This window comes from Arvicanthis niloticus, chromosome 5, assembly GCF_011762505.2.
Source record: "Arvicanthis niloticus isolate mArvNil1 chromosome 5, mArvNil1.pat.X, whole genome shotgun sequence".
In the NCBI taxonomy this organism is placed as follows: Eukaryota; Metazoa; Chordata; class Mammalia; order Rodentia; family Muridae; genus Arvicanthis; species Arvicanthis niloticus.
In genome coordinates, this window is record NC_047662.1 from 15441053 (window position 1) to 15464490 (window position 23438).

The 23438-nt window shown below is 48.6% G+C and overlaps 1 protein-coding gene across 10 annotated transcripts in view; it reads right to left on the reverse strand.

Annotated features, from left to right (window-relative positions):
• Ubr4 (ubiquitin protein ligase E3 component n-recognin 4) overlaps nucleotides 1-23438 on the reverse strand; it is a 108423-nt gene that overhangs the window by 57091 nt on the left and 27894 nt on the right. For 7 of the 10 annotated variants that reach the window (XM_076933869.1, XM_076933865.1, XM_076933870.1 and 4 more), the window contains exons 24-50: nucleotides 23249-23371; nucleotides 22931-23160; nucleotides 21120-21241; nucleotides 19983-20080; nucleotides 18996-19153; nucleotides 18288-18497; nucleotides 16804-16905; nucleotides 16475-16575; nucleotides 16041-16239; nucleotides 15063-15251; nucleotides 14425-14488; nucleotides 12992-13183; nucleotides 12398-12468; nucleotides 12167-12314; nucleotides 11575-11802; nucleotides 10930-11100; nucleotides 9452-9634; nucleotides 8570-8728; nucleotides 8103-8255; nucleotides 7542-7769; nucleotides 6422-6579; nucleotides 4673-4844; nucleotides 4158-4359; nucleotides 3264-3427; nucleotides 2571-2787; nucleotides 1199-1415; nucleotides 447-479 (exon numbers count right to left, since the gene is read on the reverse strand). In XM_076933869.1, the coding sequence (XP_076789984.1) occupies nucleotides 447-479; nucleotides 1199-1415; nucleotides 2571-2787; nucleotides 3264-3427; nucleotides 4158-4359; nucleotides 4673-4844; nucleotides 6422-6579; nucleotides 7542-7769; nucleotides 8103-8255; nucleotides 8570-8728; nucleotides 9452-9634; nucleotides 10930-11100; nucleotides 11575-11802; nucleotides 12167-12314; nucleotides 12398-12468; nucleotides 12992-13183; nucleotides 14425-14488; nucleotides 15063-15251; nucleotides 16041-16239; nucleotides 16475-16575; nucleotides 16804-16905; nucleotides 18288-18497; nucleotides 18996-19153; nucleotides 19983-20080; nucleotides 21120-21241; nucleotides 22931-23160; nucleotides 23249-23371 (4292 nt within the window). The remainder of the gene's footprint in view (nucleotides 1-446; nucleotides 480-1198; nucleotides 1416-2570; nucleotides 2788-3263; nucleotides 3428-4157; nucleotides 4360-4672; nucleotides 4845-6421; nucleotides 6580-7541; nucleotides 7770-8102; nucleotides 8256-8569; nucleotides 8729-9451; nucleotides 9635-10929; nucleotides 11101-11574; nucleotides 11803-12166; nucleotides 12315-12397; nucleotides 12469-12991; nucleotides 13184-14424; nucleotides 14489-15062; nucleotides 15252-16040; nucleotides 16240-16474; nucleotides 16576-16803; nucleotides 16906-18287; nucleotides 18498-18995; nucleotides 19154-19982; nucleotides 20081-21119; nucleotides 21242-22930; nucleotides 23161-23248; nucleotides 23372-23438) is intronic. The other 3 variants (XM_076933871.1, XM_076933867.1, XM_034504051.2) reach the window with 1 other exon arrangement.

Here is a 23438-nt window from a genome sequence, read left to right on the forward strand (position 1 = left end):
AGTAAAACGACCAACATCCTAACAGCTGGGGTCTGAACAGGAAAGGAAAGCACTGAGAAAGTAGCCAGAGTGAAAAGGGGCAGGGGAAAGGAGGGCACCAAGGCATAGGGAGGATGAAGGGAAGTGGAGCAGGCTCCAGGGCTTATGAAACTGGCAGGGGCATTTCGCCCTCTACCCCCATCCCTTCGTATCCGTTGTACAAAATGTGCAGCAAGGATGGATGAAGGAAGACAGAGCCAAGAGGCTGATGTGGCCAACACCAAGGGTGCGCTCACAGTCTGGGGGAGGCTCTGGTTTACAAATGGAGAGCTCTGCAGCCATGCAACGACCAGAACAGAAAGTAGCAGGACTTGGAAACAGAAGCAAATCAGCGCAAAGCCACAATGCGGACGCTGCTCTCTGACACACACGCACTCGTGCAGAGAAAAGAAACAGGGCATACTAACCGATCCAGCTTGGTTAGGGACTCAGTTTCAGAACTTGGGGGAGAAGCAAAGGGGAAAAAAAAAAAAGGAAAAAAATGTGAAGCTCAGAGAAACCTAGAAACACATCCTAAGCAAACGATATATGAATGGGGAAAGGGAGAAAGGCAGAAGTGGGGAGGCTGCTGGTGGGGTGCAGTGACTCCAAGCACAGCTGCCTCAGGGCTAACAATGTAAGACGCTCACTCTTACATCAGGACCTGCTTCATCTACCATGGCAAACCAGCAGCCAGCTAGCACAAAGAAGCCAAGCACGTGCTTCCGAATGCCACCGTAGGGAGGTCTAAGGACACTGCACTTTCCTGCAAGATGCTGCAGCAGCCTCTCTTGCTGGCAGTGTTACTACCACAGAGTAGCAACTTCCACAGAGAAAGACGAGAAGATGATGCAATTGGCACAGAGGGAGGATGTTTGCTGTTGTTTCAGTCTGGATCCTAATCTAGAGCGTAAGTGTAGGCACTCTAGACCGCAGCCTGTGGCTACTGCAAACACTTATGGAACATTAAGTCAATGACCAAGCTTCTGCCTGGACAGAGATCCAGCATCAGACACCTCTGAGCCCATTTCCCAGGCTCTATGTGTATATTAGGGAAAAACTGAATGTTCCAGGGACTGAGAATTTGACAATCACAGACTAGCTTGGGAGACTCAAGACATAGAGGAGGCTCTGAAGTCAGTGCCAACAGTTAAGAACCAAACCCTGTCAACACTGGTACCTCTCCAGGACAGTGCCACTGGTTGTAGCTGGAGCGGCTGAGTCACTCTCTCCAGTGCCATTGCTCTGGTTCAGGTTAGGAGGGCAGATGTTGCTGACGGAGGCAGAAGGGAAGTCTTCTGGGGGCTCATCAGGCCAGCCAAACTGCTCTTTAGTCTTGCCATAAATTTTTACAGCATCTATCATGGTGACACCAGCTGGATCCACGGAGGCGCCAACTGCAATAAACAAGAGAAGCCTTGAGGAAGCATACTTCCCAAGAGCTCACAGAACCCTTCCAAGGCAAGGCACAGAGCCATCAGGTACAGATGCAAACTACATCTGCCTCATAGACTCTGAAAGCCGTGTCTGTGCAGACACTTGAGGTACAGCCACTGCTGAACACACAGGACAGCTGGATGGACCGTAGTCTGATGTCTCCTACTTGGGAGAGACCCTAACCATCACTGTGAGGATCCTCTGGTGCCCACTTGTGTTCTACCTGCCACCTCCTTGTTCCCAATGATAGCTAAGCACTTTCCTTGTTCGGGGTATAGATCATCACCATCCACATAAACAGCAACTATTTCTGGGAGAAAGGACTTCAGCTAAGTGGCCAGTATCTGACAAAGAGCACACAGGCTCATCACGAGCCAGCGATTCAGCTCACTTAGCGGAGTGCTGGCTGGGTTCCAACCTTAAGACCACATAAACGGGCATTGTGACACATGCCTCTAATTCCAGAACTCAGGAAGCAGAGGGAGGAAGATCAGAAGTTCAAGGTCAGCCTCAGCTATACAGTGAGTTCAAAGACAGCCTTGAATACTCAAGACCCTGTCTATGAATGAATGAATAAATGAATGAATGAAATGCAAAAGGCTTTGAGCCAGGGATATGGCTCCTGATTTTATCAATCAGTCTTGCCTGCTCTGACATGGAAGACTCCACGGATGAGGCTAAGGCAGCTCCAGGAGAACAGCCAGCTGTGCCTGCCTCGCTTACAGCACACCTACTCTACAACATGCCTCTCTTTTTAACAGGCCTAATGGTTACTACTGTACCTGTAACCCCAAATACTCAGGAGGCTAAGGTAGGAGGACCCCAAGTTCAATGGCCTGTTTGGCTTATGGAATGGGAGACTGTTTAAAAGACGGCTGGTGATATAGCTCAGTGGTAGAGCATTTCCTAATATGCAAAAAGTCCTGGGTTCAATTCCCAGTTACCGTAGAAAGGAAACAAAGCAGTCCCCTTTCCTGGCAGCCTGCCTTTTACACCTCCAATAAAGGGAGACTAAGTCCAGCAGGGAATCCCTCCCTAGTAGTAGAGGGCCACCTAGTGGTCATCTGTTCTAGTCACATGAGAAGGCTCCAGCCTGCCCTGGGTGGCTGACTCACTGAAGAGGTTCAACTTCCTGTCAGCCTGCAGGGCTTCCTCTCTGGTGAAGGGGAAGTCAAACCAGCGGGAGCGGCTCAGGTTAAGCTGCATGGTTCTGCCAAAGATCTCGATATAGGATGGGGCCCGCTCGATTGCCTGAGTCCCAATCTGGATCCGCATGCCCGTCATCACCATGGTACTGCTGTTGTTACTGATCTCGATGGTGAAGCCGCCAGGCTGTGGAAAAAGAGCACCGTCAGAAAATCTCCAGGGTCTTTCCTTCCATATCCCCTCAATGGCTACCCGGGTAAAACCTAATTTCTTTGAACTCCATCCTGATCATGTCACAACAGATCCAAGAGGGAGAATGCCAGGCTCCTCCCCGAAACTCGAACGATCAAATGGTACCCTGTACTCAATAACCCTTCTAACAAGGGTGGGAAATTAGCCTGGGGGACTCAAGACCTTCAGCACATAAGAGAAGGCTGATTTATTCATTTGACCAGAAGCGAGCAATTTCAAGTACATACTCTATGTCCGATTCTAAAGGAGGGTGTGAAGCCAGCCCGATCTCTCAATGGTCAGAGTCCTTGCCTTGCATGTGCAAGGCCCTGGGTTCAACCCTCCAATTGAGGAGACAGGCACAACTTGTTCAACATCACTGCTCACAAGAGTGCCACCCACAAAGTGAGCCAGCCCCCAGCGCTGCTCACCTTGGTGTTCGCCACATACATGCCAGTGGAGTTCAGCCTGTGCTTTATCTGCTGTGCATTGTAGACTTGCAGGAGGTCATTACCACCAAACTCCACATCTGTTAGCTGCTGGTTGTGTTCAAAAAAGTCAATGGGGAAAGTCACCTGGCTGGATGTTCGGGCTGCTGTGGGAACAGTACCAGATTGCCACAGAGCATTAATTTATAGTCTCAGCACATCAGCGCTCACTCCAAAGCTCAAGACTAAGCCCCTGCTGACACTCTGCTCTAACCAAACGGGACTCCATCATGATGATTACTCGAGGTCAGCTCTCTAGCATACCATCCCTAACCATGTGACCCACTATATAAAACCCGGTATCAGTATGGACTGTATAGTTTACAACACAACAGGATCTCTTTCTTCATGGTACAATAAGTTACATCCTCATCTCAAACACAGAAACTCTAGAACAAACGTAAGGGAATGTGTTGAAGCCTGCAGTGTACTTCACTTAGCCAGAACCATTCATTCCTAAACATCATGCTTCCTCCTCTTCAAAGAGTCCTCTCCCAGCCAGCAGCAAAACCTCTCATGTCCACACTATCCTGCTGGGAACTGCTCAACTGGAGGGATCTACTCCAGCCAGTCACACACACAGGGAAGACACCTTCCCTAACCCCAGAGAAAAGCCAAAGCTGAAGACAGTACTCTATGGGACACCAAGAACTGCTGGCTCAAAGTGGGCAGCAAGCAGTGGTGCCACATGGGCCTACTTCAGAAAAGTGGCTAGGACTGACCTCTGACCTCATTAAGTACGAAGGCAGGAAAGCCAGTTCTAACCAGCATAGGGCCTACTCTCTCACTGTGTAGGAGACTGCTGAGCCCATGCCCATGAAGTTCTGGGGGCCTTACTGATTGTAGCTGTTTTGCGCTTTCGCACAGGTTTCATGATGCTGATGACACTGCTGGGCTGCAGAGATGGCTGGAGCCAGTAAGAGGTGTTCTCCACATTGGCCATGTAAATTCGCAGGCTGCCATCCTCGCACAGCAGGATCATGGTTGTACGCTGCTGCTCATTGCAGGCAGTGTGCCTAATGGCAACCATGTCCTGGATCTAGGAGGAGAGGACAAAGTGGCGGGGAGGGAGGTAATTAGTTCTCACACATGTGGCTGAGGCCCCACAGAGGGCCCACGTACAAAGGGCAGCAAAAGCGCTACCTAGAAAGAGACAGCTTTCACTTTGTTTCTTGAGATGGGGGCTAAACATGGAGCTTAGGCTGGCCTCCAAACTCTTAAGCCTCCTGCTTCAGCCTCCCCAGGGCTAGAATTATGGACCTCTACCACCATACAGAGATGGAAAACTCTTTTCCAATTGCCAGAGATGGCCCAGATTCTTAGGTCAGAAACCATGGGAACAGGGCACTGACCTTTGCTTTGGCGGGAAGAGTCTTAATCTCCTGGATGAGGAAAGTGTCTGGTTTCACCATGACCACCAGAGGCACGCCAGTAGTTTGCTGAACACAACACACCAAGCCAGGGTGGTTCATCACCTCGGACCACTGGCAAAGGGCAGGAGAAGTCTTACTGCCACCATTGGAGCTGCAGACACCGAAAGTGGATACAGTGTCACTCCCCATTGTCCAGTTCTTTCTTTAAAAGACTGTCCTAGCACAGCGGAGGCAGCCCCAAGGGCATGAGTGAGGGGTAGATGCCCTCCTCTCCAGCCCCACCCCCACCCCACCCCCCCCACCCCCACCCCACCCCCGCTTCCTCCTCACTACCTGTCACCTGAGCAGCACAGTAGAGCTGGAATCACCACAGGACAAGAAAGCAAGAGAGCTGGCTCTGACCCTTGCAAGCTTGCACTGGGTGAGCTAGCCTGGGGCTCTGCTGGTGAACTCGCCCTTGAGGTGTAGGTGTAGGAGAGCTGGCATTCTGACTAACCCAGCAGCTACCCACCCAGGCCCAGATGCAGGGCTTTGAGTTGGCCCACCCCAAAATCTATCACTTGCAAACAGTTGGGATTCGTGAAAGAGCCAGTCCTGCAGATCCAAAGATGCAGGATCTCTATGACACAGGGCAACAACAGGTTATCGGAGGAGTCCCAGTGAGGTTCCAGTATTGATGGGGCAGCAGAAGCCAGAGGCCTCAAGAGGCAGATCAATGACTCATTGCAACGAACATTTGCAGGTAAAGATGTGTGGACAAAAGGGTGTGCTGTGGGACACACATTAGCTTCCGCACTGAGATCGTTTTGTATTGTTGTTTTGTTTTCTTTTCCTTTTGCTTTCTTTTGGGGGTCAGGTTGTAAGGGCAAAGGGCTGATCCAAAGGGGCAGGGAGATGAGTGGGATTGGAGTGCATGATGTGAAATTCACAAAGAATCAATACAAAGTCAAAAACACCAAAACCCTCAAAACTGCCCTAAGTCAAAACAAAAGCCCTGGCCAAGAGTTCCGATGTGCCATGGGTTAGTTTACTACAAGCCAGATGCATGCTACCGTCACTGCAATGTGTGCCCCAAGAGTCCTCATGGAACCTTTGCTGCTCAGAAGAGGCGAGCTTTCAAGTCTATTAACTACACAAGGCTGCCGAAGAAGGAAGGCATGCTACAGTTCTCCTGTCCATCTGACCCTTGAAAACCAGGTTAATTCTACAGATCTAAAATAGCTCTTCAGTGGCAGCTAAGGGGCAGAAGAGACTCTGAACCTCTTCTTCCCATCTCTAGCATCAGGAAACCTAATGAATGTCCTTACTTGCCCCAGTTCCAGCCATTCCACCACGACTGATGCCATGTCCTGTTTACTGATAGGGCAGAGGGAGTGTGAGCTTCTCAGGGAGGTAAACTGAAAGGACAGGGTGAGTGCTCGACTACACTGTCTCCGTCTTCAAACCCTGTCATGGTTACAAGTCTTGACTACAGGTTGTTTTCTTTCTGTGTTTAACAGCAAACTCCCCTGCCCTGCAAAGGCTACTACCTCTTACAGTCTGGGGTCTCCATGGTAAAGAACAAGCAAGCAGGCTTGCCAACCATGGTGGCTATTTGTCTTTAAAGACGGAAGCTGGCGTGCACAAGCAGTGAGGGAAGCAGTGCTGGAGAGAAGAGGGACGAGGATGAGAAGGCAGGGCAGAGAGGCCAGCTGAGCAAGGCTATCTGAAGGCCAGCACCACTCTCACCTTTTTATGTTGATGGGGAAGAGCTGCAGCACCTCCAGAGTGCTCCTGCTGACAGTGGCTGCAAAGGACTTGCCCTGACTGTAGCTGAAGAACAGCATCTGTAACACGTGTGAGTAGTACACAGACACGCCACCACCTGCCACCTGGCTGTTACTGTCCTGTAGGAGCAAAGACACACTGTAGGAGCAGGACTTCACTTACTGGATGGAACCCAGCTCCCGGGGCAGAACTTTAACCCATCACCAGGCATGAGACCCCCATGAGTGGGCCTCACAATGACAAGTGGTGTGATACACAGATGTTATAGAAGACTGACCAATAAACGTGCTTACAAAATACTATGTTATCCCAAGTTAGATTTTTAGCTAATGGAGTATAGTGCTGACAGGCAGTTTAGAGAAGATAACCCTGGCTTAAATCGCTAATTAAGACATATGCCTCTCCCAGGAAGAAGACAACTCTGCCAGGTAGGCAGGATGACCCTGGTGAACAGCCACCTGGGAAAAGTAGCCCTGATCTGTCTCAGGATAACTGACAATATCCTGTACTGTAAATCTCCCCCGTTTGCCCAAAAAGCAAGCCTTGGGACTTATGTCTCTGTAAAACATGTTTAATTGCTCAATGTGTAACTTGGAGGTATGAAACTATATAAGCTAATAGGAATTTCTGTTTAGGGCTGGTTCCCTTTTGTGCACTAGCCAGAACTGATCACTGTGGTTATTACTAGATAGTTTTTTTGAGCTAGAGTGACAGTGCGGGACCTGGGTTCAATTCCCAGACCCACGTGGTGACTACTGACTATCTGTAACTCCTATTCCAGAAGATCTGACCCTCTCTTCTAGCCTCCAGTGCTGGGACACATGTGCACAGTGCACAGACATACATGCAAGCAAACACCCATGCACATAAAATAATACTGAGAGACATATTAACTTTACAGACGCTGAGAAGCAAGGACTTTACAGTCCAATTGCCTTAGTGAGTTGGTTTTTACTATGAAGTAAAAAGAAGCAAAGAGCACATGCGTGTGCACACACAGGAAAGGGTAAGAAAACCAAAAGGGGACAATACAGGAGTTTCTCAACACATCGAACATGGAACAGACGAAAGTGACTCTAACCTTCAGATCCTCGTGACTTATTTCCAGCACATTAGTGACATAGAAAGGGCCCTGCTGGGCACTGCTGGCCTCCTCCATGAGTTGTGTGTACATGTACCCAGCAGAGGACATAATGACAATGATGTTCTTGCCTTCCTCGTTGAAAAGAAAGGTAACATCTCTTATCTTTGAGCTCGGCAGGAGGAAGTAGAAGGTTGGACTCAAGGCATCAATAGACAGGTCGTAAATCTGCAGGTTGACAGGAGAGGAAAGAAGGATAATCTTTCAGTCCCACCCGCAACACATGCCAGGGAGTTCTAAAAGCTACAACTTTAGGATGATGGCCATTCACCCTCCTCCAGTCAACAAGCCCCACTAGTAAGGCCTTAAGCATTACAGCATACATAAAAAGAACTGTTTTCCAAATTCTTCAAGGAGTGAGCAGGAAAAGATACAAGTTTATAACAAGTAGTCACAAGTGTGTACAGACCCAATTCCTGCAGACGTGTGGTGTCAACTGAGTCAGCAACATAACAGATACTAGTTTTTAGCTGCAGTGTTTAAGAAAGAATGAAAGCAAACCTTGACAAAGTCTGCAGTGACAATGGCTAGCTCAGTCTGTGAGCCAGGGAGCCACACAGCCTTGATGATGAAGTTCCCCGTTGCCAACTGGGGATGTAACACTAAGTGATCGGAGACAGAGCCCGAGCTGCTGAAGGTGAGAACGTGGCAGTCCTGGACAAGGGTTCAAGAACAAAATAGTTAAACTGTGACTGGTCCGGTGAGCTAGCTCTTTCTGAGCTTCCACAGGACCCTTTTCCTAATATCTCTGGCTTCCAGCTTGCATTCAGACTGCCTAGACACTCGGTTTTCCAGAACACACAAAGATCAGAGCAATCAGAAGACATGCGTGAGTTCAGAGAAAGACATCTACATTCCAGTAGCTTTCACGCCTTCAGCTATCAGTGAGGAGATGATGAAGCTGAGGCCAGGAAAAGACATGGCCAGAGCTCACAGCTCTGGGAGTCAGTCCTGCACTGGATCTTTACCTTCAGCCCACACACTGCCAGGTAGTCCTCCTTGCAGGGGTTTCCAGTAAGACTCAGCACTGTGAAGGGAACTGGGGCAGAAGCCAAGCGGGTTAGAGTCAACTTCCTTTTACTGGAATCTGCTTGCTTCAGGAGTGCTGAGAGCTGCAGCACTGTGATCTGCAAAGAAAGCGCAACCTGCTGAGGCCCAGACCCCGACCAGGGCCTCATAGAGTCTAGGGTGGGCAGTTAAGGAGGCTCCCTTGAGAGGGGTGTGAGTCACTGCCTTGCTTTGTGGATTTAGTCTCTTAGGAAACCTGTAGATGAAGTTCAGCCTCTACTTCTCCCCAAGAGAAAGACATGGAAGGCCATTCATTCATCCCTTTCTCCCAATGAGGACAAAAAGAGGCAAGATATGAAAACAACTGTTCTGTACAGAATCTTCTCATGACATACGTAATTCCTATGCATTATTGCCCTCAAGCGGTCCATAAAGCACTCCCTGGATCAGCTGCTCTAAGGACTGTCCACACTGTCAGTTAAGGTAAAGACAGCTTCCCTGGTAAGAGGCAAGAACAGAAAAGCAGCCTAGCATTCCCCCGCTGAGCATCTCTGGCCCTGGAGCAGGGTCTACTAAAGAAGGGACACTGACTTCCTAAGACTTTTGCCTCTCAGCTTGTAACTTTCCGAGTCCAAAAATGGGCACAAATGGGAACTAAGTTGTCCTGAACACCAGCCAATCACTGCCTTTGCCAGAGCCTTTCCCAAGTCATCTAAGGTCCAAGCCAAAAGGTTTACTGAGATCAGTCTTGAAAGCATTCTCAGAAGCAAAGAGTGGGTGTTTCCCCTCAGAGGGCCAATCTGAACACAATCAGATCCTAAAATGAATGGAAGGGCACCTACCTTGCCCTTCTCATGGCTAACAGCCAAATGCTGGCGGCGCCCGTGGGGGGAAGAGAGCACACACATTGCTACCCGCCTGAGCACGTGGGCACTGATCAGCTGCCGTATAGTCTGGCCCTGGTCTCCACTGTAATTCATCCGGACATTCTCAAAGGCACCTTCCTGTGAGCCTAAGGTGGGAACCTGGAAGGAGGGAGAAGCAGAGAAAGTACTGGAGAAAGCAAGGAAGACTGGGTGGATTAATCCACTGTCACCTGAGGGGCAGTGCTTCCCTTAGTCCCTGAGCAGCACTGAATCAGGAGGCAGGGCTTTGGAAATCTGATGGATATGCATGCATATAATTCTCAAATAATAAAAGTTACTAACAACAAAGGAAAAGTAGAAGGCCATGGTGGCAAAAGCCTTTAATCCCAGCACTTGGGAGGCGGAGGCAGGTGGACGTCTGAGTACCATGCTAGCCTGGTCTACATAATGAGTTCAGGCCAGCCAGAGCTCAAAACAAGCAAGTGATGGACTTCAGCCTGCAGTCCACTGTCCTCAGCTGATTAAAGTCTACTGCTTCAGTCTGGTTACAATCGCAGGGTCAATTCTCCTGAGAGTCAATTAAGTACCGGCTATTTTCAAACATGAAAATGTATTTTCACTTATAAAATGGTAGTAATGATACAGAATATTTTCCCCTCACCTGGCAAAAGTGAACTTGGCAACTTCCATCTTTACTTTTGGTGACAGTCTTAAATGCTCTGCTCTGGGACCCGCCAGAGCTCGTTGCCCAGGACTCAGTCCTGCACTGTCTGTACCTTTAGCCCCCACACTGCCAAGTAGTCCTTCTTGCAAGGGGTTTCCAGTAGCACTCAGCAGTGTGGGTACAACTCACAGGCAGACTCAAGCTCTCCTAGGCCCCTTCTGAATTCTACCACGACACACTCCTGTCTACTCCTTCCCCTTTGGGAACTCCCTCTATCTATCCCTGCAGCTCAGGAGGCTGAGGTGCACAGCTGGGTCACCAGCCCTGAATCACATGACTGACAGGTTGCACCCTGAGCTGTAAGAGTAACTGAAGGAAAGCTGTCTTCAACTCAGGCTGGAAGTCAACAAAGGATAAAGCTATTTTGCAAGCTACTGAGCCTTAGGAAAGAAGACACAGCAAGAGGCTTCCGATGATACAAGGAAACTTCATGTATAGTGCCCACAAAATGGAGCTCTGCACATCTTAGGAGTTCCTCAGCACTCACATGCTTTAATAAAAAGAGGACTTGCTCGCTGACTACCCCGACTCTAGGAGACACACCTCCCACCTGTGGGTTACTACATTGCTCAGAGGACAGCTGAGGAAGGCTGTGACCACAAATTCTAGGTTCTGCACGGCCTATGACCCACTGACTTGAAGGCTATTCCTCAGTTGCTGTGGCAAATATTGGAATATCATGACACACAGGTTGTACAGTCACTAAATCTTTCGACCCTGACATACTCACCATCAGCTGGTCCGTCATCTCCACAACCTTGTCCACTGTATGCAGCTCACTGAGGGCCTGCTGTGCCCGGCTGCTGCTCCCCACGGCTGAAGCCTGCTGAAAGTTGGTCTGAATGGCATCCATGAGGAAATTGAGCATGTCTAACACGAGAGGAGCGAAGGAGAAATTGGCCTGAGAGAAATCGAAATACACAAGTGAAAAAAATAAAAATAAATAAAAAAGAAAGAAAAATCATGGATCATATGCAACAATCTTGACAGTCACTGTCTGGAGCAGAGCACAGACCCTCTCCAGAATCCCAGCTCTGACAACAGTCAGTGAGAGGACTATTTCTTAGCCAAGGTCCCACAAGCACCCTAAGTCATTCAAGTCACCCAGCATGTTTAACTACCTCTCCTATGGGAAAAACATGGAATACAATCACTCAATGGGTTGTGCATTCTGGGCTCAGATAAGAACTCCTGGCTAAGAAAGTATGTTCCAGAATATCACTCCCACTAGCTCTAAATCTTTCTCCAGAGATGAGCAACACATGCTACCTGCATGCACACCGCGTGAATATGAAAGAAAAAAATTGGGCTACCAGGGGAGGATCAGACCTGCTGAGCTCTGTCTTGTGCACCAATGCCCACCAGGAAGCCCCACCTGATTCTGCAGCTCCTCACGGCACCCCTCAACTGTACGGCACAGGCTGCTCTTCTTGGGCTTCTCTTCATCGGTAACCTTTCCATCACTGATGGTGACCTTGGCCTTGTCAGCGGGCGAGGTGCTAGCATGACGCACCAGACTCTCAGAAACCCTAGGTTCACTCTGAAATGCTGACTCCTTCATGGTAGAGCTCATGCCACTGCTGGGAGTTCGCTTCACCAGTGCCTAGAAACAGAAAACATCAGTGTCCCTACGTTCTTGCTACGGTCAGGTGAGACACTGCTGGGCCATCGGAAGCCGGAGAACCTGGCTACACATGCACCTGTGATCCGAAGCCAGAACCATGAGGCTCACTCAATCTCCATCTTCACTGCCCGCTCAGAGTGTCAGGCCTGACTATGTGATAAGGATGCTGCTTTGAATGCCCTAAGTGAAGTACGTGGGCCACAAAGGGAGTCATCACCAGTAACACAATGACAACAAATGCTTGGTCACACAGAGCTGAGGTGGGAATTTTCTGGTCTACCTTAGATATTCCTGTATTACCAACAAGTTGCCCATGTGACAATGTGAAGGTCCCATCACTCACCAAGCAGCTGCCATCTTCCTTGGCTCCACAGTCACAGAAAAAGGAACCATACTTGGCATAGGAAATCTCATGATCCTTGTGGCACACCTTTGCACATACTGTGCACACACCCACCCCATCCACCATCTTACAGGTATGACAATGGTACCTACAAGGAACAAAAATCAGCAAGCAGTAAGTCCCATGTAACAACACTGGAAGCCCAGCCATCCTCACTTTAAAAGAACTCACCAATGCTGGTTCATAAATTCCTTCTGTGTGATGGTGAAGGTGCAGAGTTTATTGCAAAGAGAATCTTCATCCTTCAAAGATTAATAGGTCTTTTTAATCATAAATGTCCCTCTCCATACAGGGTCTCATAAGAACACACCTGCTCCAACACTCCATGGAGAGACAGCCTGGTCTAATGGGAACTTGCCCTGATTTGAAATAGCCACCTGTCTGAAAGCCTTCTACAATTCCAAGTGCTATATCTTCTGGTTTCGTAGACAAGAAAGGGTTTGGGGTAGACAGGCAACAAAAACCTTTAATACTTTCAAGAGTCCCCCACAATCCCTCCCTAAACTTGTATGAGATGAAGCAGAACAAGTAACTCCAGAGAGAAGAAAGGCAATACTTATTGAAAAGTTGCTTCAGCAGGAGCCTGGCTCCGTGCCTGCTCTGAAGGCCTACAGAAGTACAATAGCAGACTCTTATATTAGCCTTGTGAGCAGGAAGGAAATAGCAGGACTCAACATCCTCAAGCCCACCGAGGGGGGAAGAGTACCAAAGTCTCAAGCACACTGGACAGGCTGGACAGCCATCTCTTCCCTACTGAGCACTTACAGAGTCCTCAGCCTGGGAGTCTTCCTCCTCCACCGCTAACTCTTCCACCCAGTCTGAATCCACCTCAATGGCACGCTCCTCCCCATCCACTGACAGATGGCTTGGTCCTTGACCATTACTCTGGCTCAGAGCATTTGTGACGTCAGCCAGATAAGACATAATATGACACGTGCATTCCAAGACCATCACGTGCTGCAAGAGAAGACAAGGAAGCTTTAGTTCTCATGTCAAGCACTTTCCTGTAACAGGGCTAGAGACCAGAGGGTAGTATCAGGGCAGAGAGGGGAGACGGCACATCATACAGCCCCCCAGCTCCTACCACAGCCTGCACATAGCAGCTCAGAGAACTGCAATGATCCTGTGGACTTGCTCACTCTTCAGCATAAGTCTGAGTGAATCTGAAGAATGGAGATGGATACTGAGGCCCCTCAAGACAAAACTGGCTTGAAAGGGTCTCTAAACATTCTCCCTGCTGGAGACCTGCAAACCATAGCAGGCAGTTCTCTATTTCTCTCAAAAGCCCAGTGGACAGAGGTTGGAGAGACACTCAGAAGTTAAGAGCACATGCTGCTTACAGAGGACCCAGGTTCTGTTGCCAGCACCCACACTAGGTAACCTTGAACTGCCTGTAACTCCAGCTCCTGGGGATCTAACTTGAGGTCAAGCATACATGAGCGTGCACACACACCAACACACTTCACAAATAGAAAGCTTTAATCCTAGCATTCGGGAGGCAGAGGCCGGTGGATCTCTGAATTCAAGGCCAGCCTGAATATATCAAATTCTAGGACAGCCAGGACCACATACAGACACCCTGTCTCAAGTCCCCCATCTTCCCTCCAAAAGGTTTAAATATAAAATAAATTGTAAATAGTTGCATTAAAATACCAGCAACCATTGATAGTCAAATATCAGGCCCAGATTTCTAAATTCCCAGGAGCCCTTTTACTCTGACAAATGGACAGTAATTAGCAGAAAAGAGGGAAAGTACTTACTGGGGTTTTGAGACCACAACCTGCCCTCAATCTAACCATCCTGCTAGGTTTGTGGGTGGGGAGTCAAGGAAAGAGCCTGACCTAAGACTCTGCCATCCTCAAGCCCCTTTGCATAGACCAGAGCTCTACAAGCACACTGGGCTGAGGATGCCACCTGCGATCCCAGAACACTGACCCAAGGCAGCAACACAGAAGCATCTCAGGCAGCAACAAGTCCCTGTGCTCAGGACAGACTCTGCTGAGTCCTCGCCAGAGCATCAACTCCTGAAACTTGCATAGGCCTAAAAGATGCAGTCAACAGATCTGCTTTGCCAGGGCAAACGAGGCACCGAGGGTCTCTGCCTTGTCTTCTGTAAGCCAGAGAAACACAGAAGCTACAGCAGAAAGAGACTTCTCTCTTCCCCTGCCCCTGCCTTCTGCGGTCCTCATTTTCCTTACCTTTCCATGCATTACATTGGCATTCAGTTTCTCAACCACATTCTTCTGTGACAGGTATTTCTTGCTGTCCCAAAGGAAAGAGAGAGAGAAGTCACAATCATCTGAGGCTCCAAAGGAAGGACCCACCTTCACAGACCTCCAATCAACTTGTAATACTATGAAGGGAACCAGTCTGTGTAATTAGCATGGGGTTGACATGGCTTGGATTGGTCTGGTCTTAGGACCAACGGTAGCATTCTGTATTGTTTTCCCAGGACTGAATAGAAAACTCCACTAAAAGTAATAAAGACAGCTAGGCGTGTACACGTGCCTTTAATCCCGGCACTGGGAAAGGGAAGCTGGGACAAGAACTTTGAATTTGAGACTGCATAAGACCCAGTCTCAAAGGAATCCACACGCGTGCATGCATGCATGCGTGCGTGCGTGCGTGCGTGCGTGTAGGCAGGCAAATAGGATGAAATAAACAGCGTGGAGGCTACCACACTGCTACCACCACTCAGAGCTAGTTAGTCGTTCACAAAGAAATTTTAGGTTTACTTTACGCTAACTCTGACTTATGAATGAAGTAAGTTGCAACAACCCTTCCTTCCTTCCTTCCTCTAAGTACAGAACACTCATACAGGTGAAGTCCTTCTTACCATCTGCCCAGCCAGTCCACAGCAGCATTGTGAAGCTGAAGGTGGCCAGCTCCCTGTCCAGCACTGGCTAGTGTGGCCATCACAACCATGAGCTCCGGGAAGCCAGTCCCGTCACCATTCGCCAGCATGTCTGTTGCCATGGGGGTCAGAGTGCCCAGAAGCACAGCACACACACCTTCTCCAACTTGGCTAGGTTTTTTTTTTAAAAAAAAAAAAAAAAAAAAAAAAAAAAAAAAAAAAAAGGTATTCTAAGTTATAAGACACCAGGCTACAAATGGTCAGTTCAAAATTCATGGTCACACAGAGAGCCATGGTTAATTTGAATGTGAGAAAACTTGTGTGTGGCAGGGGGAGGGGTGGGAGCAGCTGAAAGGAACGAGAGGCAGTTGAGAGACGCTGTGGCAATGTTGGACAAATGGTTCAGAAGTTAGAGCACCCACTACTATCTCAGAGAGCCTGGGTCTGGAGTCCCAGCAACCACATGGCAGCTCATGGCCACCGTCAAGTCTTGCCCCATAGGCAACAAGCACACAAATGAAGCCCAGAGGTCAGGCAGGCACACACTCTCACTCCCACAGCAAAGTGAAATATAAACAAAATCTCTTTAAGAGGCATGTAGATCCCTGTGACTTCAAGGCCAGCCTTTTCTATGTAGTGAGTTCTAGAACAGTGTGAGGAAGAGTAATCAGAATATATTATAAACACACATGAAAATAGCAAAGTACAAATTTAATTAATTAGAACTACTTAGTGTTATAAATTAAGCATCAAACATATAAACACAGTAATTTCAGAATTGGACTTGAACCACTACAGCACAAGACATCTAGTGAGGTTGCAAGTGACAGGCCAAGTCTCAAGAAGCCACACTGTAGCGCTGGAATTGGGCAGGAGAGGTGTGCGATGTCCAAAGGGAAGGTAGCCCCAGCTGCTCCGCAGAGTTCTGGATGTTAAAGACAACACACACAGACTTCCTACCTGTTTTCCCGAACAATGTGCGTGGTCAGTAACTGCAGCAGCTGCCGGTTCTCCTGAATGACCTCCAGCTGGTCAGAGTCCTTTGGGGGTGATGTTGTCATGCGGGTGAGCCAGGCCTGCAGGCGCACCGGCTCCACACAGGCAAGCTGGGCGAGAGAGCCACAGAGGTGAAGGAGGCTTGGGTTGGGGCTCTTCTCAGCTAAAACAAGACAAGAGGCTTCTGTCAGTGAGGAGGGCAAAGACCTCCAAGGAAGGGGCAAGCAGCCAGAAGAGAAAATGCCTCAGGAGTTTCAGCATCTTTCCCAACTTTCTCTGAAGGATTCTCTACACTTGTTAGCACTGTCATGCTTTGGGTAAATTCAGGCAGAAGCCAGGCACAGTATTAGCCGGACATCAAAGTTCCCATAAGAAGATTACCAAAAGCTGTCACTCACTCAGCTGGAAGAGTTTGGTGAAGAATTTCAAGACTCGGTTACAGAATTTAGCAGAGAGGTCCTCATTGGCCGTGGCCATCATGATCTGCACAAGCTCCCCACTGCAAGGCAAGGGGGAAATGAGAGGTCTACATTAACCCTCACTAGGAAGTCCTGGTTCTCTTCAGTCTCACCCTAGGGACAACGGTCACTGTGGGTCCCACACAAGCTGCTATTGGAATACAGCCCTCCTCAGGAGACACTCAAGCAGGCCTCCTGGGTCCCGAGGCAGCTGAGTCGGCACATCCAGCCCTCCTTTCTCTCAGTGAGCCAATGAAAGCAGTGCTCACCCATCGGAGAAGAACTCCTCCATGGCCTTCCGGGCCTGGCTGCTCTCTAGCTGCTTCTCCAGATACTGCAAACACTCCTCCAGGATGGACTCATCCAGCCCACTGAGGATCAAAACCACAGTTCAGTGGATGAACTCATCCAGCCCACCAAGGACCAAGACACAGTTCAGAGCCCTCCCAACTAGACCTTGAGACAACATCTAGTTTTGTCTAAGTTTAACATAAACACTGGCATACAGTACATGGGCAATAAATGTTTAACCCAACAACAGCAAGACCTCAATTTTGTTTTACTCCCTTATTTCCTAGGAAAATAAAGAAGAGAGGTAAAGTGGGTGTGAGTTCACATGCCTGCAATCCCAGCACTTGGAAGGCAGAAGCAGAGCATCACAAGTTCCAGGCCAGCTGGGAACTCTGTGACAAACCTCATCTCAAAACTGGAAAGTGCAAATAAAGATGAATAAAGAGAGAAAAGGCATCTGAAGTTAGGCGTCAGCTGTGGGTACCACATGACTATTTCCAGGAGACAGAGTCTGGGTGAGTCACTCCTGCAGAGAGAAGTCAGCTCAAGCAACTATGTTTGAAAAGCAAAAGAAGGGGCTAGGGAAATGCTCAGTGTGTGAACTATTTGCCACACGAGCATGAAGTCCACAGTTCAGATTCCCAGTATCCACACAGATGCTGGGTGGGTGATGCAGCCCAAGAAGATGGGGACAAAGGCTGGATCCCAGGAGCACCCTGGCTGACTAGCCCAAACTGAAAGCCTGAGCTTCATTCACCGGAGACCCTGGCTCACTGGCTAAGGGGGATACAGCAATGAGTGGACAACTAAGACTCCCAGTGTTGGCCTTGGGCCCCTACACGACACCAATGGACATGTGGACATGCACATACACACATGCAAAAAAAAATTTTTTAAAGGAATGTTGATACAATCTGCTAATGACAGAGGCTGAGGCAAGAAGAACCCAAGTTCAAAGCAACCTGGCTATAGAGCAGGACAGGACAAATGAAGAAAGAAAAAGGCAGGCACGCAGGCACGCAGGCACGCAGGCACGCAGGCATGCAGGCACGCAGGCACGCAGGCAGGCTGTCAACAGTGAGGAGGAAGTAGCAAGTGCCAGTGCTTGCACTTTCCCCGCACAGTCCCCACAGCATAGCCTGTGAGGCAGCTCAAAGGCCGACCTTTCCTGCCCACCCATTTCCACAGTCACACAACACGAGCATGAGTGTCACTCATGCTTCTGTGCACCCCACCCCCACCACACGTCTCTCCCTTCTTTTCCAATATGAACATTTAACATTCCATTCTCTCAACAGTTAGTTATTCCTAAGAATCAGTCATTACAGCAGATCTGAGGACCTCTTCCCACACTTCCACATGAGCACAGGATGCCCAGAAGCCCAGTAACAAGGAGCCGTCATCACCAACATGGTGGAGTGGTGCATCTCATCAATAGCTCCAGCAGCTTTCAACTGCTCACCTGTTGGGATCTGCATGGTTGGCCAGAATGTTGTAACACCCTGTGATCAGCTTCTCATACACACGGGCCAGGAACTCATCAGACTCCGCAGGTCCCAAGATGCGCTCCAGGGAGTTACTGCTGATCTCAGCTGCACTCTCTGTGCTTGACTCCAGGAGAAGCGGGAGCAGAGTCCGGATGACCTGTGCTGGGTTCATCTCATCTGACCACCTGCAGCCAGAAGGACAGAGCAAATGAGAGGACTTGTCTTGACAAGCTGCAAGGCAAGGGCTGGCCCCCTAAGGAGAGCTCCTAGTTTAGTCTTTTTCCTTCCATGATGGCTATTTCTTATGTGCGGATACCCATACCACTTCATCTTCTTCTTCGCTATCAAAAGTAAAAATCTTTCTATATAACAACTCATTGATTAAAATAGAAATTAAGATACATGTGCATAATAATAAAAGAAACTAAAACAAGAGAAAACAATCTATCCTTGAAAATCTTAGAGCAGTCAGGAATCTGGACGACTTTGAAGTCAATGCAACATGATTCCCCTGTGACCCAAGTACAGGAAGACAAACTGTCTGCCTGGAGGCTGGCCCTACTCCTTGATTCTAGCAAACACTTTGGAGTAAAAGTACTATCACCTCAACTATACTCTACTCCTCCAGCCACAAGACAGCACATCATGGACACAGGGGCCTGGGCTCAGGCTCTAATACTCACACAATCAGATCCCCAGTCAACCTGACCAGGGAGAGGAGGGTATGTTTCAGGGAAGCCGCCAGGGGCAGACTCTGGCCACACAGAGTCCCCAGGTGAGCAGCCTGCACGGCACTGATGTAACTCTCTGATGGGATGGTGTCATTGGCAAATGCATTGCGCTGAAAGGAAAAGAATTGGGTGGAATGGACAGACAGACCATCAACCCTGGACAAAATCCACTGACACAAATTTAAAGTATCTACCATAGCCAGGGCCTCACTAAGGTTTGCAAACAGTAGCCTCCACTCCACTATCCACAGGCTCCTGGGGACACGGAGCTGAGGGGTAGAGCCAGCCTAATTTCATGAGAACGGGTTAATAGTTAACTATAACAAACAGGCGATACTCCCTCCAACTGATCTGAACGTGGAACAGTAGAACTGCTGTTCATCTGTACTGGCTAGGAAAGATCTGAACTTTGCAATGCATTCAGCCCCCACTACTAGGATGGTAATTCTCCTTACCATAGCACTGCTGGGTGCTATCAATAGGCCACAGTTGTGAAGCCAAGAGAAGACAAATCATACCTCGCTCCTTTACAGAACTTTGAGAAAGAATAATCTGTCTGCAGAGGTCATGTGAGTGGGACAGACACAAGCACTCCATAGCACCAACAGCCCAGAAAGCCTAAGGTCTGCTGCAGTCTGCTGCATGGCCTCACGGCAAAGAGAGCAGCATCTGACACACTGACATCCCTGTAGCCCAACCCGTGACAGCACATCAAACAGAAGCAGAGCTTCACAGGTGACAGAGGCAAGGCTCAGAGAGATATAGTGGTCTGTGCTCTGGTGACACGGACTGCAAGGCAAAGGGGCCACCTGAGAACATTTGGGTAGTCAAACACACTGACTACTGACTCAGCGGTAGCCAGAATGGTAACAAGAGACCATAAGGACATACAGAGTGGTTTAGTGCTCAGTAGTAGCCCTGGATCCCGAAGGGACTCACCCAAGAGCCAATGTTGGGAAACTCATTGGTATTGATGTTAATCCAGGACTCACAGACAGACTGCACCGATGACGGTAAATTCTGCACCAGAGTTGGACCTGCAGGCGACAGTAAGGATGAGCAGTCATCACAAGAAGGAATGCTGGAGTATTTAAAGCAGCCTAAACGTTAGAATCATTACTAAGACAGCATGACATATTTCAGCAGCTGAATGATGTCTAAGACGCAGCTAATTAACCAGCAGCCAACAATCACCGGGGTGGGCAGGGCTCTCATTCCCACCAGTCATGTTCTAATCTCACAAGTAAGGATGACAACCAAAAACAAAGGAGGGAAGCATCTTAGCATATCAGGCTCCAATCATCAGCAACCCCGTCACCTCCACCCCAGTCTCAGAGGAAATATTGCTTTGAACCCCTCCCCAAAATCCCAGAAGACAAATCCTGAGGGCGTGGCCCCTGACCCCCCACGCGCTGCACTCAGGTAAGCAGCAGTGAGACTCCAGAGCTAAGGGTATTAGATGCAGCGTTGCAGACACAGGGCTGAGAGGGTAATGGGGAACTGGAGGTGAGCTGCTCCTGCTCAGGAGCTCTGACTCCCCACCCTATTTTTTTTGCCACATCAGTCGTGGGAAAGGACAGAGACTGTTACTAAATTCTGCAAGTCAAAGAACTACACAGAGCCAAGCAGTGGTGGTGCACGCCTTTAATCCCAGCACTTGGGAGGCAGAGGCAGGTGGATTTCTGAGTTCGAGGCCAGCCTGGTCTACAGAGTAAGTTCCAGAACAGTCAGGGCTGCACAGAGAAACCCTGTCTCAAAAAAAAAAAAAAAAAAAAAGAACAGAACAGAACTACACAGAACAAGCACTGGAACAGTAGGCAGCCTTGTCCTCAGGAACTAGCCACTCTTGGTTTAGATTTCAGCCTCACTGATTGCATAGGAGTCATGGCTAATGAACTTGTCCTAAACCTCAGTTTCTCTGTAAGTAAACTGGAGAAACTAATCACAGAGTTACTCCAAGAGCCAAACAGATATGCCCACGGAAATGCCTGACGGTCAAGGTGGCCCCGAGAATGCTAGTAGGCAGGGAGTAAAGACCTACTACCATCATCGCCCAAAAGCACTTGGGTCACTTACCCAGTGTGTTTGCCTTGCACCTACTAGAGCCGATAGCCAAGACAGCTGCAAAGCCATGCAGCTTCTCCTGTGAGGGCTTCTCAGTGGATCCCTCTTCATTAAGGTTCTGAAGCAGATAGGCTCTGAAGGGAAAGGAGGAAGAAAAAGCTGTAGGAATAAGGTCCCACCATGCTCACGAGAAACTAACCTTAGAGAAGCTGAAGAGCCAGCATCTCTGTTTCCAATCTATTGAAGGACAAGTGACAGCACCAGTTCCTTCATGAGCAACTATTTCCCAAACAGCACACCCTCAGAAAAGCTCCCAAAACATGATTCCATGACCAACAATTCTATAGGATCCTGAATATGCCTATCCTCCTTCCCCTTCTTGGAAGGTCAGCAAAGGACACACACATACACACACACACAAAGAGAGACTATATTTTAAAAAGTAGGCCAGATGACGGTGGCACACGCCTTTAATCCCAACACTCAGGAAACAGATAGGCAGATCTCTGAGTTTAAGGCCAGCCTGGTCTACAGAGTGAGTTGTAGGGCAGCCAGGGCTACACAGAGAAACTATTTCTTGAAAAACCAGATAGATGGATGAATGGATGGATAGACAGATATATAGATGTATGTAAAAACAAACAACAGAAAACAAAGCCTGTTCAGCGTTAATTTACAAAACATTTCCCAACTTATTAGCCACAGAAAACCCAACAACAGTTCAGTTTGGGGAAGCACCATACCAGGAGGCAGATCAAAGCCTAGGTCCTGCAGAGGGCAAGCCCACGCTTAGTCATAGCTGCTACAGCACACCAACATCAAGAATGATGCCTGGCACACAGTAGGGCATTTTTATCTAGTTATGCCTCATGTTTGTTCAATATAATTGCCTCCGACAACAGCCCTCAATCTGCAAGGCATTGGACATTAAAGGACAAGAGTCCTTAAGTTACAACAATTCATGTCCCTATCAGTGAGTGCACCACAGATCAGGAGTTGAACAATGAGAGCCCAGGGATCAGATGGTCAGTGACATGGCCAGGCAGGACCTGCTGCAAAGAAAAGCCACTCCCCACAGCACCAGACTGTTGGGTTGAGGCCAGCTTTGGGGACAGACAAGTGTAGAATCAAGGTCTCATGTAGCCAAGTCAACTGTCAGTCCTGTTTGTGTGCCCCAAGTGGTAGGATTGCCAGTGCAGGCCACTAGGCCTGACGTTACTTCTTTTTACTCCCAAGTACTAAAGACAGAATCTCCCAGGTCCAATTTAGGGAAAACCAGGAGTCTTAATTTGTGGATAATCTCCAATTTGTATATACTAAAAATGAACTTTGAATTTTTAAATATCAACTATTGAGCAGATCTTATAGAATGTGTCATTTGCAAGGTTTGCGGAAGAAAGAGAACAGCTTGAAATAGCCTCTAACCCAGTAAGGAATATTTGTCTCTCTGTAAACCCACATCTGGGAGGCTGAAGCTATGGGACTGCCACAAGCTCAAGAGGAAGCCAGAGTCTAAGACTGTTTCAAACAAGTTAACAACTGGTCCTAGATCTGGGTCCATGAAATGGAAGTCCTGCAAGGACTTCATTCCCACCAAGAACAGACATTCAGAAAAACAGCTATCCTCTCTGTAGCCTAGAGATGGATGTGTATAAGTACTTAATGAAATTATAAAAATTAAATATCCTGGGACTCATGAGCTGACTGAAATGCCTCTGTCACCGTTTCACATCCTGCATCAAAGGGAAAATGCAAAGCTCACACCCAAGGAAAGGATACACTCAGCCCTGGGGATCTTTCAGAGATAGCTGCTCTCCACACACCTAGTGAATGAGGCGTAGGTGTCGATGAGCTGCAGCGTAGCTGGAAGGAGGTTCTTGGTGATCTCAGATGATTTGTGAGGATCAGTCTCTGCAGCCATCTTAGAAAAGTGCTCATCCAGAGAGACCTGGACCTTCGAGACAGCCGCATCCAGGGTGTAGATGGACTGCAGACTAGGGATCTCATGCAGTTGGAGAACGGCAGTGCAGTCGACAGAGCAGAATGACGAGATCTTTAAAAACACCCAGGAGAGTAATTAGTTGTGATGAAAGCCTCTGGCAGAGCCCAGTTCTGCCATGACAATCAGAACAATGGCATACCTGTCGGGCAAAGTACTCCTCTACAATCTCGACATCGGATTTCACTGAACTACACTTGCTGGCGGCCAGTTCTACAAGAGAGCTTGCATGCTCAGGCTTCATGCCTTGTTTGATAAGGTGGTCCTATTTGGATCGCAAGAAAGAGAGTTTAGGAACACAACCTGGAAAGTCCAAAGCTTTCATTAACTTC